The 16,983-nt window shown below is 34.4% G+C and overlaps 2 protein-coding genes across 3 annotated transcripts; one reads left to right on the top strand and one right to left on the bottom strand.

Moving 5' to 3' along the window:
* On the bottom strand, positions 1-5,622 carry LOC123530848 (uncharacterized). Of its 2 annotated transcripts, XM_053525566.1 has the most exons (5): positions 5,254-5,622; positions 1,655-1,891; positions 1,084-1,160; positions 668-763; positions 1-182 (listed from the first exon to the last, which is right to left on the bottom strand). In XM_053525566.1, the coding sequence occupies exons 2-4, from the start codon at positions 1,878-1,880 to the stop codon at positions 749-751; spliced, it is 318 nt and encodes a 105-aa protein (XP_053381541.1). In that variant the 5' UTR covers positions 1,881-1,891; positions 5,254-5,622; the 3' UTR covers positions 1-182; positions 668-748. The 2 variants fall into 2 exon arrangements, with proteins under 2 accessions (XP_053381541.1, XP_053381540.1); XM_053525565.1 differs by lacking the exon at positions 5,254-5,622 and having other exon boundaries at positions 1,655-2,395.
* A 1,445-nt stretch (positions 5,623-7,067) lies between these two features.
* Positions 7,068-16,004, top strand: LOC123557502 (uncharacterized). Its single transcript, XM_045348992.2, has 4 exons — positions 7,068-7,549; positions 10,700-10,830; positions 11,774-11,843; positions 13,555-16,004. Exons 1-4 carry the CDS (start codon positions 7,120-7,122, stop codon positions 14,145-14,147), a joined length of 1,224 nt encoding a protein of 407 aa, XP_045204927.2. The 5' UTR covers positions 7,068-7,119; the 3' UTR covers positions 14,148-16,004.
* The last annotated feature ends 979 nt before the right edge of the window (positions 16,005-16,983 follow it).

Genomic DNA, 16,983 nt, shown 5'->3' with positions numbered 1-16,983 from the left:
TTCTCTTGATCTTTTGAGGGTCTGTAGGTGTAAGCGTCACTGGAGTTCTTAAGGGTTCGATTCTTGTAGCTACTGAATGCAGAATATCTTGGAGCAACTGTTCTACATATGTGTATGTCTTTGGCACTTTCTCTTTGTAGCAGCTGTATGTTCCACTTCGTTTAGAGAAGCATCTATGAAGTCTACAATTTAAATATGTGAAATGCACTAGAGGACAATGCAATCATTTCAATTCATTACAATTTGGAGAAATATCTTGCAAAGAATGTCAAAGATCAATACAAACTTTCTTTAAAAACCTTAAACATAAAGACAGAGTTACAGAACACCTACAAAAAATTACCTAAATTCATAACAGATTAGATAACAGCTGAGATGCTGTTTTACATGATATAACTTCTAAGTCCAGAAAAAAAATCATAATTCAGGATTGCAGTAGGGAAAAAATTCATACATGTGATCTACGGACAACTCTGACAGGTACAAGCCTGCACCATGAGAATACTGCCAAATAGTTTATACTTAGATACCAACATTTTTTTCATAAATGACAATAGCAGCTTCAGAACAGATAAAAGGAGAAATATTGGCCCTTTTCACCGGCATGGGATGAATTATGAATAAAAATATCAATAAGAAAAAAAAGAAGAAATTTCACAATACCAACCTAAATTCGCCATTCTTATTCATCAGAAATGGTCTTTCCTTGTAAATCTGATAGTCCAGTCCTGCCAAGTAGTTTCTTGCTTTATAGACTGGATACCTACAACACAATACTCAGTTTAGAGCTTTCATGCTTTCATGAAATGATAATAGTCCTATTATGTAGTTTAAATATTTTATTGTCTGCTGACAGATATCAAATACATACACTCTCAAGGTATCTGAATCTAGAGTAATAGAGATTAATTTTGTAATATTAGCTGAGGAGGAACTACTTTGCTTGCAATTCATATAAACTTTTTCTATAAGCAAGTTTTTGTTTCCTGATGCTTTGCTAAAGTTGAACTATATACCAGACATTTTCAGTATAAATAAGAAATAGAACAATAATGACAGGAGTTTGTGAAGAACAATACATACTGCTCCTATTTTTTTCCCAAAGTTCTTTGCTCCATGCCAAGTGTCGAAGGTATGTGTTATATCAGGATACTGATTTTCTGAAATAGCCAAAGATAGTCTAATTTGTTTTGAGAGGTAGTAACATGCTGGGATTCATGTAAACATTTAAGACATTAAGCTAGCCAAGTTAAGACAACTGCCTATCTTAAGATTTAAGTCTCAAAAAATGGTCAATTATTATTTGAAACTCAATCACATCACTATAGATCTGATCCCAAAGACATATAAATACATCACTGCAAATACCTATCAAAAATGCAACCATCTAGTAATAATCACAAACCACCAAACAAAATTATGACACGGTGATAGTTCAAATAGTTTAAAAGTTTCAAAGCTATATCTCAAGCGGTTTTGTCAAAAAGTGGACTGGTGCGACAAATGTAACCAAAGAATGACACTGTCTTTAGTAGAATAGCTGTACTTATTCTTCGAAAAGTCAAGCTAGGAATGTGCAGATGTGGATTCTGCTAGTATGTAAATATAATTTTCATATTATTTAGTTATTTTAGGGAGCTTATGGTAAACATACTCATCATAGCAGCGATAGTAGTGCTAGCATCAGTCACTAATTCCTTTACAACCACTCTGTTCTCTCTCAATGTCCTCAGCCCTCGGATCAGTCCCTCTTTCTCCATATTTGTTGACTTGAGATCAGTCATTCTCTTGTCAATTATGATACTACACAGAAGGTCCTTGGTGTCATTTTCCATGAGAGTGTAGGTGCAGTATTGCGCAGAGTGGCCTGGAGAGTCCATTCTTCCATCACCTAAACATGTGATAATCATAGTATGTAGAACACAGTACATTACTCTTATAGATACTATACATTTATATAAAGCTATTAAAGAAAACACATTTGAGCCGTGCCATGGGAAAACCAACATAGTAGCTTTGCGACCAGCACGGATCCAGACCAGCCTGTGCATTCGCACAGTCTGGTCAGGATCCATGCTGTTCGCTAACAGTTTCTCTAAAAGACCATTTCACGGCAAGCGTCTAAGTATTGGAAAAGTCTTGATCGGTAGACGCATTCTAAGCGAGAATTCTCGAGACGCAACGAGATTTGAAAAACTGGGGGCTCTTTAGTTATTTATCGATTTTTGCAACGACGTTTCCTGATGCATAAATCGGTGAAAAAGGTTTTTCACTTCGGTGGTTTATTGTTTCGGCTGATATTGACATAGGAAAACTGAAGTCCTATCTGACTGTTTAGAGTAAAAATATGGTTATGATTTTGTAAGCATTTGACCATATTCATATCGAACACTTAGATAAAAACTTCCACCGTTTTTATCAGTATGTGTATTTCTTTTTTATCAAATTTAAATAACGTGAATATTATGCAAAAATTTAGAACCCGTGTCACCACTAAGAGTCTGTTTTAAAGAAGCACTAATTAAAAGAAAAAAAAAGGCAAAAAAAACGACAATGGACTTTCGCGTTTAAACAATTACATGCTCACTTCATTTTCTTATTTTAATCATTATATTTGATTGCTTTTTGTTTCATACATAAAATAATATAAGCATATCATTTTAACACATAACAAAATGAAACAACAACAAAAAACATAAAAAAACGGGTCAGGCTACAAGTTATTTCAAATGATCGGTATATAAGTCCTTCCCACAATTTAACATTCATCTTTTCAAATGAACATTTTAAACCATTGTTAACAAATACGTGCAATTCAGATTTTAAAATAATTCCAGTTTTGAAACATCAAATACAAACGACTCTTAAAAATAGTTTTTGTCTCATTCATCCAGTCAAAAATTACCCCCGCCCGGAACGAATTACACACTGGTTGGATCGTTCGCCCGTCAATCGAGCTATCACATGTTTGGTGTCTGATACGGCCACTCTATCCGTAAGTATTATTTATCAATGAGACAAGTTTAAGTTACTGTGGAAATAGTATAGTGCTTGCAAAAAATAAATAAAAAATTAATATGTTGAAGAAAACGGGTGTATAACCCTAAACAAACAATAATTTTTCCCTTATAAGTTGGTCGAAATATGCACAATCAAAACGACATGAAGTTAATGTCAGACGTAAAAATTTACGGACATGAACTAAATAGATTATTGTACTTACCCATTTGATGTCCATTATTTGTGTTGGGTTTACGCCGTTTCTCAACAACCTTGTCACGGCGGTTTGCTTACATTACCTGTTTTATACTTTCTAACCAGTAGGTACTCTCCGTAAGAAATTTACATCTTCCCCACTTCATGCAGTGCTGTAGGAAGTCGGGCTCGAACTAACATCTCCAGATTCCGGAGAAAACCACATTTATTTATTTATGAAACAGCTGAAACAGACAAACTTTATACGAAAAAAAAACAAAAACAAAAACTATTTAATAACCTTACAAGCCGTATAATAAAGGCTGCAAATAAATTCATAAATTCCACAAACAGAAAATGTGAACTTGGTTGGAAAATGCGGGAAAAGACATGTTTAAAGTTCCTTAAACTTCCTAATTTTCATAGCACTGTAGAGTGAAAATAAACCCGGTAGTCAAGGAGTTTTGTTATCTTATTCTATTCAAAAACATCTCGGGATCTTTTTCAGAAAATTTCTAAAAAACTATGGAGGAGAGAACGAGCAGTAAAACGTTTAATAAAAAGTATTATTTTTTCATTACGCTTTTTTGTGTGTGTAACATGCATTCAGGCATACAAGTGTGACAATAAAAATCAGAAAGAAATCGGAGAATTGTTAACAAAATTGAAGTACGCTTAAAATGCAATTTATGTTGTTGTTTGTATTTTTCCCTAATTCTCGCGTGAAAAGGATTGTAGGGGAAAATTGAAGACAATACAGCGAAAACAAAGTCGGAGACCCCGCATTTTATTTCTAATTTTACAGTAAAATAAATTTGTATTATGAGTTTGGTTTTTTTTACACATTACTTAGTCATTCCGTTCGAAAATTATAATTTCGTAGAAAGATTTTGGAATAGTCTTTGCATAAAGTAAGAATTCCTTCGGCGAATAGTCGGAGTACATATATGAAAATTACATTACCGTATAGGTTTCAACGGTCCTGTTATAATAAATGAAATAAATTTCTTTTTGATTGAAACGGGGCGCCCGAAACTAAATTAATCGCTGTAAAAACAGCAACATCAAAACTATTTAGGCTATAACGTGATTTTTCGACGCCATTTGCGTAAAAAGTGTGCATTTGACCTTTTCAATAATTGTACATCGGGTGAAGATCAGCTTTTGCTATTAATTAAACAAGTTATTAAGGGCGCAACTTGTGTTTGAAATTCCCGCTCATTACATCTGTCAATAAACTACAGACGCAGCGGTTGGTCAGCTATCGTAAGACATTTAAGTTAAGCGTTCAACTATTACAGACTATTTCATTGTTTATTCTCAACGTAGTTCGATTCAAAATTGAAGAAAACTGTCTCAAACTTAACACGCTGTACATAACCTATCTATCTATCTCTTAGCCCCCAGTTTTTGTCTTATCGTTTAATTACGTTAATTCACGGATTAACGGTAATCAGTTTGCGCATGCGCATATACTTCGTGAAATGGTCTATTGCAGTAGGCTTTAAAAGTGAACAGCATGGATCCTGACCAGACTGCGCATAGGATCCAAACTGCGCGGATGCGCAGGATTCATGCTGGTCGCAAACCCACTATGCTGGTTTTCTCATGGCACGGCTCATTTTATATTACATTAGTTCAGAAACTATAGCTGCTTTTTAGAAAAGCACATCTTTCCCACAACTGCCTTATCAGACTTTCAGTGCTTTGATTATCAAAACAAGTTTCAAGGGCCATCATTCTGAAGATCCTTTGCCAATATGGCAAGTTATGTATCATGGCCGAGGTGTTATGGTCAAACACATTTTCTTCAAGTTTGGTGAAGATCAGATGAGCAATAATTGACTTACTTAGAGTACAGACAAGCTTTGTGACAGACAGTAGTTAATCAATATGCCTCCCACACCACTGTGTGGTAGGGGACATAATAAAGAATAACCTTGTCCTACTGCCCCATTGACCCACCTCAACACCACTTACCAAAGAATAACTTCAAAGATACAGTTAAAACAGAATAAAGCCTAATTTTCAGATAGTAAATATATATAAGCCACTTACCAACAATAACAATTTCCTTCCCAACATTTATAATAACAACTTTTGTGTGAAACAAAATACAGGCACATAATTCATTCCAGACAAATAATTACACTTTTTTGTTTTCTGTAGCAATAATTTACTATGACACCGGCTACCTCTTTCTACGAGAGTTTCTTGAAGGGATCAGCTATTAACTGTATTCTCAAATAAGTAAGCTGGAGTTATCGTTCTTCATTTAAACGAAAATGGACCCAGCTAACAAAATATGAAGACATGAAATTACGTATATGAATAAGCATAAAGCACAATACAGAAATCGTTGCTCTCTTGACATTACACAAGTACTTAATGACATTACAGTGTATGCATGTAATAACTGTAATAAAACAGCTGATTAACAATGAGAGAACGTATTTGCTAACATTTAACTAGTCTCCAATAGCCCAAATCAAGTAAATGACTACCAATTCTCTTTTGGCACTTGGCGTTAGAAAAACTACTTTGAAAAATTACCATGAAGCTATACATAAGATACTAAGGATTTTGGCATTTAAAGCATTAATTGGTTTACTTATATCCATATATAAGTGATCTAAATTGCAACATGTAGCATGCGTTTGTCATCAACAATAAAGCACTTTACCAAATGCAATAATAGTTGTCATTAATCATAAAGCGTTTGATCAAATACAATAATAGAATTTTTGCATAAATAGTCTTCCATACTCCCCCTCTATCTGTATTTAAAATAAATTAATATTTGCTTGTTAGATGTTTAAAACAACCCGTCTGTAATATGTTTCCATTGCAGTTTCTTTTTGTTGTGGGCCTACTTTGCGAGTGCGTGGCTCTAAGGCTGTGTTCTTGGTGCTCTGTGCTTCCAAGAAGAAATCTACCCTTATCTATTATCTTTTACCAGGCATCAATATTGGCTTGAGGGGGTGTTGCCTTTACATTACACCTCATGCTCAGACTCTATCAAGTAGAAAAAGTGGAAACTCCACAGGTCGTTCAACCCTACAAAAAGGAAAATGTTGCAGGCTGGTAAATGTTAATTCAAGGTCAACAGTATAAGTAAATTCTACAATGTTTGCACGAAGTTCGTTATATTCTTTCACGTTTATTATTAAACAATAAGTAAAAGGGACGTCACCAAGTGTGAGCGACCCCAAAATGACGTTTGTATGAACACCGCCATCTTGGAATGAACTTTACCTCATTTTACAACGTTATAGTCAATGAAAAAATCATCTCATGATTTCAACGATAATATTTTGATAATTTTACAAGCAATATAAATAAATGATAGCGGGTCCAAAATTCGGCAAGACGGGCTTCAGATTTATTCTTCAAACATCAAGCGGAATTTCAACGTCTCACAAAACTGTACTTATAAATTTACTATGTTAATGTTGTTAATATTTAAATAGCTCTAAGACATTGAAATATTTCCTTTTCGTTTTAAATCTATGTTTTTCCTTGAGGTCTGTATGTTTTAATGGAAGTGGGATATTTGATATTACATTATTAATTTATAAAAAAAGAACGATATTAAAATTTAATTCCGATATCATGTAATAAAACACTTATTGAACAGCTTGCAAGTCTGTCAATAGTCAAAACTGTTAACAATAGTATTAAGTGTATCAACAAGTATATAATATAATGTCCTACTAATTATGATTCAAAGTCTTCCGCATTCAAATGTGATTGGGTAATAGTGAATAAGGATAATTTCACTACTTAACAATTTAAATCTGAACAACCATATCTGAAACAGCACTTGAACCTCGTTTCAGTTATTCAATGCTATTTATAGAAGTCCAACTCGCATTGTTCGCACTTGCTATCGTCTGAACAGCAGTGTTATGCATCTGGTGTTTAATGCATATTCTTTACTCTAAAATCAAAATGAATAAATTATTCATCATTTTGTATTTTTGTGCCACCTGTGCATTTGCGAAGGATTTGTCCGTTGATGAGATATATTCTCAGTTAAAAAGAGACTTGAATCAGAAATTTAACGAAATGAAAATGATCAACGACAAACGCTTCAAAACTATGGAGATTGAAGTTAATCGTAAATTGGAAGAAATACAAGGAAACGTTCTGAAAATAATCAAGCAAGATATGAACAGTAACTATAAAGATTCAGACGAAGGACTTGTGGACATACTGCAGACTCAAATGGGGGAACACGAAACCGTTGTGCGTAATGCAATTTCTTCAGAAAAACGATATGTAAGAGAATCAATAGAAGACCTAAATTTGAAGATAGAACAAGTGGATCAAAAGAGACGTACAAGTGTTACAGGTATTTTTTATTGTATTTAACTTTAAAGGCCACAATTATTTAAACAATACTTTTCAAAAAAAAAAACTTGATTTCTTGTAAGCATCACTTCAGATTTTCAAAGCATTTGCTACATGTGAAGGATTTTAGCTTTGTGATTGCCCGTCCGTCTGTCGTCCGTCCACAATTTCATGTAAACACGATAGAGACCACATTTTGCGATTGATTTTATTCAAACTTTCACACAACTTGTTATATAGGCATAATATCTCGATTCCTTTGGAAAACTGGCCAGATCCCACCATGGGTTCCAGAGTTATGACCCCTTAAAGGGCCAACATTTGTTATTTTTGCCTTTGCAGCCATATTTAGACTTTATTTATAGTTTGATTAGATATAAACTTGCAAAGTATCTTTAACAACTATAGATCTTGGATTCTATGATAAATCCGTCAGACCTTATTATAGGTTCCGGAGTTACGACCCCTGATTTGTTAATTTTTACCTTGTGAACACGATAGAAGTGACATCTTAATTCTTAAGCCACACTAACACACAACTTAAGTCAAAATAAGATCTCGGTTCCTTCCGAAAACCGGCTAGATCCCATTATGGGTTCTAGAGTTACTGAAAGCGGCAAAATTTTCTATTTTGGTACGTTCAGCCATTAAGAGGTTTCATTTATGTTTTCTTTGATACAAAGTTGCAAGGACTGTTATCTTGATGATCTCTAGGCCAAGATCGAAAATGGATCAAGTGGGTCCAAAACTATGTCACCAGGTCAAATCAAAGGAAAAGTTTGTTACCACCCTAGAGGTCACATTTATGTACCTATCTTCATGAAACTTTGTCAGAATGTTTCTCTTGATGATTCCTATGAAAAGTTTAAAACTGCGTCATATGCGTTTAAAAACAAGGTCACCTAGTCAAACCAATCGAAATACGCGTTTACACTCTTGGGACCACATGTATGATCCTATCTTCATGAAATTTGGTTAGAATGTCTATCTTAATAATCCGTAGAGCAGGTTTGAAACTGGGTTATGTGCTTTTTAGTTATATGTCGCGGCCACGAATTAGCAAAAGATCGTGTTTTTTTGTTTTTTTTTCTTTTTCTTTTTCTTTTTTTTTCTGTTTTTTTTTTTTTTTTTTTTTGCTTTTTTCTTAGTTATATTTCGTGGGCACAAACTAAGAAATTGTTGTGGTTTTTTTTTCTTAGTTAAATCTCGTGGCCACGAGATAACAATTTTTGTTTTACGTTGTTTTTTTAGTTACAACTCGTTGCCACAAGATAAATTAAAATTAAAAAATCCGATGTCCCCTCCATGCTACCGTGGGAAACTGATGTAAAGAAACATGTAATAAAATAAGTAATGACTAATCAGTTTTAAACTAATCGAAAAGTGATGTGTTTTATTGTCACATGTGCTCAGCTCATCAGGAAAAATAACAAAATACTTTTAAGATTGAGATCCTGGTCGGGACGAGGAAAAATTGCCATTTCCGTTTTAAATGCATGGGAAAGTGATTTGTTTCAGTTTTTACAGTACATCACTCGAATCTACTTAGCTCTTACGGGGAAAAAAAGTACTTAAAAATCAGGAAGTTGTGTGTTGAGATCGTGATAGACGTATGCTGTACATGACGATTTATTTTGAAGACACCATCATGTACCAGGTCTATGCTCATTCGTCCTCCACCTTGGTTTTATCAGGGGAACTTGTTAAGTCACGTGCAGAGACTATGATAATTACATGTTCAGTAGTTGTTATTATTGGTTGGATTGTGGTAGGAAATACTAAACATTGTATAGAGATATACATATAATGCACGTGAAATAATATCGTGAAACCCATTAAATCATCCAAATATTTTTCACTAGACAATATGCTCCATGCAGCCTCCTTTCTTTGGGAAGACAGAAATTTCTTGCATACCAGACGGGGATTTCTGGTGATTTCACCGGTGCTGGAAAACTCCATCTTACACCCCGGGGTGTAAGATGACTCTCGTGCTGTAAATGACGTGTAACGAACTACATATGTACAGAAGATGTGTGTAGTAATAATAATATTTTACGTAAAACGGGATAAAAATTAAATACCTTGATAGTTCCTCTTTGTTTCTTATAACATATTTCTCGATTCAAAAAACGTTACTTTACGGAAATAACATACCGTTTCATTGCAATTGATAAAACAAAATCGGAACTATTACATTGTTTTCGTCTCTGTAACGTCATGACGTACTTCCTTAGTTAATACGCTACTATAAGAAAAAAGTGCTATAAAAAAATTATTTGTTTGAATTTATTTTTTACTCTTATTTGTTGAATAATGGTATGCAAGAAAAAGATTCTATACTGGCTGTAGGTGCAGATGGGAATACCTGGCTCTCGGATAACTGTTTACGCGGTAACTCGGCTGGAGCCTCGTTAACGCCTAAACAGTTACCCTCGAGGCCGGAAATTCCCATCTGCACCTACAACCGGTGAAAGAATCTTATAATAGTTGTTTTACAGAGGATAATACTCATCAGAAATTAATTATACCCCGATAAAGGTATATTGGAGCCATATTGGAGTCAGTCGCGCATGTCCGTCATTTCGTCCGTAAGTCATGTCTTTATATCTTCTCCATCGCTTAAAAGATCTTAACGATATAGCACCAGTTGTTAAACTCACAAGAGGATGTGCGGAGTGTATTATCCAAGTCACTGGGTCCAAGGTCGAGGTCGCAGTCAAACGTGGGAGTCAATGGACGAATAACTTAGATTAATGTCCATTCTCTTTTAAACTGTGCGTTAGATTTTTATAGAACTAGAATCAATTATTTATCTCACAGAACATATGACTTATGTCACTAACTTCCAGGTCAAGTTTACATTTTGAAGTCAATAATCAAATGGCTTAATCCACTGACAGTACCATTAACTGTTAAAAGGTGTGTTTACTAAAAAGATACTGACTGAATGGCGAACAGTTCACATCTTGATCAGACTGTACGGATATGCAGGCTGATCATGATTTACACTGGTTGCAAAAGCAGGATTGATCGTGTCCAGTATGATAAGGGTTATAAGAACAGTTTCACACCGGCCAGATTTTCTCTCGAGGATAGTATCATTAAAAACTAAATGCGTAACTAAGATATATGTAAAATCCATTTTCAGAAAGTGACGTCCATAGTGAAAATGGACAGAAAGGTGATCGCGGCGATCCAGGCTTCCCCGGACAAAAAGGAAGTAAAGGTGATATGGGTCCACAAGGTCCACCAGGCAATGATGGTCTTCCGGGATTAGATGTAAGGCTTTGTCTAGGTGTAGCTGATATGAAATACAAAATTAATAATATGTGTTATCAAAATTTTATTCAAAGTACTCTTAGAACATGTCTGATAATACATCGTACAAATGTCTAGTACAGTAATTCAGATTTAATTAGTGGGCGTCAGTTGGCAGTTTCAGCGTGATAACGAATATTTATAAGCTATTTCGGCATCCTTCAACCATAATGGAAAATTGAGCCGCGCCATGAGAAAACCAACATAATGCAATTGCGACCAACATGGATCCAGACCAGCCTGCGCATCTGCACAGTCTGGTTAGGATCCATACTGTTCGCTGTCAAAGCCTACTGCAATTATAGAAACCATTAGCGAACAGCGTGGATCCTGACCAGATTGCGTGAATGCGCAGGCTAGTCTAGATCCATGCTGGTCGCAAATGCACTATGTTGGTTTTCTCATGGCGCGGTTCAATTAATTTTTCAGAACAACCGAAGAATGCCGACATTGCATTCGGAGCATACGTAATGAAACGGAAAATGTCGATTCTCACTACGGATCCATTACCTTATTAATTTAATAACCGAAGTAAATGATATAAACAGTATTGTATTAATTCAATATTAAATAGCTTTAATAAATTGAACTGAATAGTTTCCCTTGTTTAGATATTTAATAATTAATGTAACGTTAACTTAAAAAAAACAATGACATATAATTTGAAAGCATATCTTGTACGTTGTAGGGTTTCTTTTTAAGGTGATGTGCTCTTTTATTAGATCTTTTTGGATTGGATCCACATTTTTGCATTGTGTGTTGTGCTTTAAACGAGAAAAAAAATAAAACGACTGTTATACAAATATTTCATATATTCATATTCAATGAAGTCCAGTAGTTGTTTCATCACATTGGTACTGATTTTGATATTAAAGCATTAAAACATTCTACAATTTTATTATAGGGCTTGCCTGGATTACCAGGATTACCAGGAAAAGGCGTAAATGGTGAAACCCGAACACAAGGTTTATCAGGTAATACATAACAAAAAATACATACATTAAGATCTTCCGGAAACGTATAACGCTATCCGTCAAAGGATGGTAGGTTTGGTTTGATTGGTTCTGTTTATGACAGGCTATGTAATGTTCAATACCACTCACATCCCTAGAACCGGCTTGAGCGGAACCCTATCATACAGGTATATGATTCAAAGGGGCAAAAAATATAAGAATACTGAGTGCAAGCAAGTGCGGGAACAATTGAATAAAATACAAACATGAATATGTTAATTAGTCTGTGATATACAAAAAGAACATCTCTCTATTACATTACTCCTTATGCGAATCTCCGATTCATAGATTGTGCTATAAACCGTTAATAGTTCGACATAAATTGTCAGGGCTGAAGTAAAAGAAATGAAAAAGTATTTATCTAATGGCATGTAATACACACATATTGAATGGTTGGCCAGTCAGTATTGAAAGCTATTATTAGCCATTGGTCCTTCGAACCTTCGGCATGTAAGGGTGGGGGTGTTATTAAAGTTACGACACTGGCCGGCCTTATAACTTTATTACATGTGATAGGGGGTTCTACAAGATACGACACTGACCATATAACTTTACATGTAAGAGGGATGTTCTACAAGTTACTACACTGGCCTTATTTAAACGTAGAAAGTTGTTAACATTCTGTTTTCTACATAAATAGCACATTCTAATATTACAACATTAGGATTACAAATATACACAGAATACCATACGACAAATTATTTATAATTTTATCAGTGCAATTTATGTTTAAAGAGTGAAAAGCTTGTTATACAAATACAACAAGAAGCATGCGAGACAGTTTGAATACTAGTAACTGATAAAATATACTGCAACGTTGCTTAAAGGTGGCCAATCACATTTAATGACATTTTTTTACTTTTTGTATATTCTGGTAGAGAATTATTTAAGGAACAAAAAGACCGATTACATAGAGTTTGATTCCTATTTGAAATGTATATTTTATTATTTTTATAAAATTTTGTAATTACTCCCCTTTAATATGAAAGTATATAAAAAGCTGGGTATTTCTTTTTATTTCGATACAATGTCTAGTTTTACATTTGCATTTGATAGACATATCAACTATTGAACAATCTGAACCAAAATGCAAGTTTAAAAGCTGTGTGTAGCTTCTGGATTCATTTATTTCCAATCTATCTTGGTTGCGCAACCAAGATAGGCAAAGGGAGGTAATAATAATTTTTCAGACTTGCGTTTCTAATGAATTCCATCTAAATACATAATTTTTAATGCAAATATTTTACAAATATATTACAATATGTCTAATATTTATACATTTCCTTAGGCAAAGTATGTTTATCAAATTTATACTTATGATAAAATAACTCTATCTTGGCTGGGCAACCAGGATAGGAAAATGACATTTTAAAAATACCTCCAGTGAAAATCTAATTTGTATTAAGTGTTAAGTGAACATAAAGGAGTGTAAATGATCAGATGCTAAAGTTTCGAACAAATCCGTTACATGGCCAAAATCTGATTATTCACCTTAATGTCCGTACTAAACATATGTGCCGACTATAAATAAGTTATGAGGCTAATGTCATAATTTTCAAAACATCCCTCACAGTTTTGACTTTTGACATACAAGCCTTTCAAGAACTGTCTTTGTTAAACAAGTAACCATCTTCGAAACAGTCAAAGTGTATAAAGTTCTTATTTATTTCAGGGCACCAGGTAAGTTTCTCTGCAAAAAAGGTAGACACGACGTTTGGTCATGGTCCAAATCAACCAATAATTTTCAGCGCGGTTTCAGGCAACACAATGAGCGGCTACGGTCCCACTACCGGTGTATTTGAAGCTCCAGTTAGCGGCCTGTATCTGTTTATGTACTTTGTACAGATCAGCAATGCCTTCGGTAAAGTCGAGCTAAGAGTTGACGACAAGGTAATCAATACTGCAGAAGCACACATTAGACCAACTCACATGCATGTCTCAGTTCGCGGCAATTCGAATATAGTTGTTTTTGGAGATGAGAAATCTGTCCAAAACAGAAAAGCACGATTCAAAAATCAAGACTGTTTTAGAGGAAAATTCTCATTTAGAGGCAATTCAAATCTTGTAAACATTCAACCTGATCATGATATGTGTCCAGTGGAAGAGGAGATAGCAGATTCTGCAGGCAACTCAGCAGCGGTATTTGTCCGTGCAGGCCAGAAAGTGTGGATCCAGACTTCTAGTGACAGTTCAACAGTCAATATCAAACCGTTTGGTACAACATTTACTGGTGTCTTGCTGTTTGAAGGTGAAGATGAGTTCTGATGATTTGAGCGTTATTAACCCTTAGCCTGAAGGCGGCAAATGATTCTACCTTTGCGACGTGCAGGCACTGTTCGCTATTCAGTCAGTAATTTTTCAATGAGCATTTCCAGTGAATAACAAGTGGTACTGTCCAAATTGAACGATGGACCAGTCCATTTTAGAAATTTAGGAGGGTAAAGTGTATTGTGTTAAGAACTTTGGAGTCTGGAAGCGCTGTGCACTCGTATCTTTTATTCTGGTACATTTAGGAGCGTTTCAAAATTGAACTTATGTGTATAGTTCTCATATTGTTTCGGTTACCAATATCGGTTAAATTAGGGCATGAATAATCATAATAATAATGTTGATATAACTGTTACATTTCCCCAGGTTTCCTGGCAACTGATATAGATTTTGTTTAAGCATGTGTTTATTAAACACGGAAACACTATTTTGCAAAAGGCAAAAAAATGCTTTGCGCCCATTTTTGTTCATAACAGCGATCCTTCCTCCCAAGGAATACTGTTTGCCAAACTCACATGGAGGTAATTAGCTTACGGTGGAGAAATGGTATACATGCGAATAAATATTTATACTTCAGTTAACCAAATAATGTTTGTTAACAAAATGCTTTTATTTTGGTAGTTGAACCTGTCTACGAAATCAAATTCAAGTTAGTTTCCCTTTTTTCTATCAAAGAGTTTAAATCCACGCACTAAATATTTTTTGCTGGCTCAAACAAAGGCATTACATACCAAGAAGATACGCACCCCCCCCCCCCCCCCCCCAGCCCCAACGAACAAGTAAAAAACTCCACTTCAAATTAAGTCCACGAATTGATGTGCCAATGAAATAGCCATGGCTGCCACAAACCACGAAATTTTGTGTCCACGAAATCAAACAATTCCACAGTATGCTATAAACAAGGAAATCTTGTATGTCCGGGGCCTTAATTAATTCTTAGAAATTTAGATATAGACTTAAGTACGACAAATATTTCATTTGTTATACGTTTGTTTCAGACAAATAAAAATTGCCTGACTAGTTTGTAGCTACATAATGCCACTTCGTGCAAAGTTTCATCACGGTCTGTGCTATCTTGGATATAACGGCCAATGGTTTGTATTCATCAATGTTTTAAGCCTGAAACTTTAACCTTTTTCCTACTAAATTTCTATAATGAACATGTCCATCTTTCAATTTTGACTCTCAATTTGGACAGAACCAGGCTGATCATGATCTTCACTGGTCGCAAAGGCAGAATCAATCGTGTCAAGCATGATAAGAGTTAAGATGCTAAATTCTCTGTTCGCTTTGTAATTATAAAATCAGCACAGATTTTCCGAGTGCACATGTATATTCTGCATTTACTTATATGTCACCAATATTGACATCAGCTTACATTTGCTATAAACAAAGTTAAGACAAGTTGATCATTTGCCATTTTTAGGTTTGAGTTTTTTAAACTTCGTTTATCTATCATTGCTGTTAATTAATTACATGTACCATTATCTAAGGTTTCTGTAATTTATTTAGTTAGAATGTTTTAAAGCAGCGAAAATATCATTTTTCTTTTTCGCTGGTATGGAACTGCTTGGAAGTCATGGCAATATCAATTATTTATTTCAGGTATTTGTAAAATTACATTGAAAAGCACAAAATAAATACTATCATCACATGACACTCCTTATTAAAATCACTGGTCTGCAGTTTGTGCTATTGACTATTCCATACTTCAACATAACATTTTGCTTGGCTAAAGTAGAATCATGGAGAACAAAACTACTAAAATTATTTCGGATGTCATGTTATATTTAGACCGCTTTGTTGTATATTTCTGCTCTACTGGCTTTGAATAAAATTTGTATCTTTATCTGACTTGTCTTAGTTGTTTTCTTTCTTTTTGACACAGGCCCGTTTTAATCAAATTTTATATGACCTATTTCCCGATATAATTTTGTTTAATAAACCAAACTGGCCTAGATATAAGATCAAACTAAAAACAAGAGCTGTCTGATGACATCGCGCTCGGCTATTCGAAGAAGTGATTGAAGAATAGGGTCAAAATATTAACACAGATATTCTGATAATTCAGACAAAAAAAAACAGATTAGACAAAAACAATGTTCCTGTATTTATGGATTTCGATAAGTCTTGCACTAAATAGCAATGTGTGAACCAATTTCAAAGTTCAAAAAGGGCCATAATTCAGCTTAAATAGTTGTCAGAGTTATGTACTCTTGTCTACAGATGTAAATCATGATGATAAACAAGTGTTCAAAGTTTAAAAGCCATATGTCAAATAGTTTTGACAAAACGTGGAATTGTATGAAAATAGAACAAAGTCTAAGTCCAAAAAGGGCCATAATTCAACCAAAATAGATGACAGAGTTATGTACTCTTTCCTACAGATAGAGAGTACTAGTATTATACTGAACAAGTGATAAAATTTTCAAAGCCATATGTCAAACACTTTACACAAAACATTAACTGGTACGAAAAACTTAACCAAGATTTCTAAGTAGAAAGGGGCAATAATTCAGCCAAAATCCTTGATGGAGTTATGTACATTTGCCTATAACTGGACATGGTGATGGTAAACAGGTGTTAAAAGTTTCAAAGCTTTATCTCAAAAGAATTTGTCAAAATATGAACTGGTACAAAAAACGTAACCAAGATTTCTAAGTCAAAAAGGGCCATAATTCAGCCAAAATATTTGATGGAGTTATGTGCTCTTGCCTATAACTGGACATGGTGATGGTAAACAAGTGTTGAAAGTTTCAAAGCTTTATCTAAAATGACTTTGTCAAAATATGAACTGGTACGAAAAACTTAACCAAGATTTCTAAGTCGAAAG

This window comes from Mercenaria mercenaria, chromosome 15 (assembly GCF_021730395.1).
Source record: "Mercenaria mercenaria strain notata chromosome 15, MADL_Memer_1, whole genome shotgun sequence".
Classification (NCBI taxonomy): Eukaryota; Metazoa; Mollusca; class Bivalvia; order Venerida; family Veneridae; genus Mercenaria; species Mercenaria mercenaria.
This window is presented reverse-complemented; position numbering and strand designations above follow the sequence as displayed.

Bases quoted from the DNA above. Each gene is read 5' to 3' on its own strand.
- LOC123557502 (XM_045348992.2), top strand. From the start codon at position 7,120: ATGCATATTCTTTACTCTAAAATCAAAATGAATAAATTATTCATCATT. The intron at 7,550-10,699 runs GTATTTTTTATT...ATCCATTTTCAG, and splicing joins GAGACGTACAAGTGTTACAG to AAAGTGACGTCCATAGTGAA. The intron at 10,831-11,773 runs GTAAGGCTTTGT...ATTTTATTATAG, and splicing joins ATGGTCTTCCGGGATTAGAT to GGCTTGCCTGGATTACCAGG.
- LOC123530848 (XM_053525565.1), bottom strand. From the start codon at position 2,075: ATGGATCCTGACCAGACTGTGCGAATGCACAGGCTGGTCTGGATCCGT. The intron at 1,161-1,654 runs GTATGTTTACCA...TGGCTATTTCAG, and splicing joins TACTATCGCTGCTATGATGA to AAAATCAGTATCCTGATATA.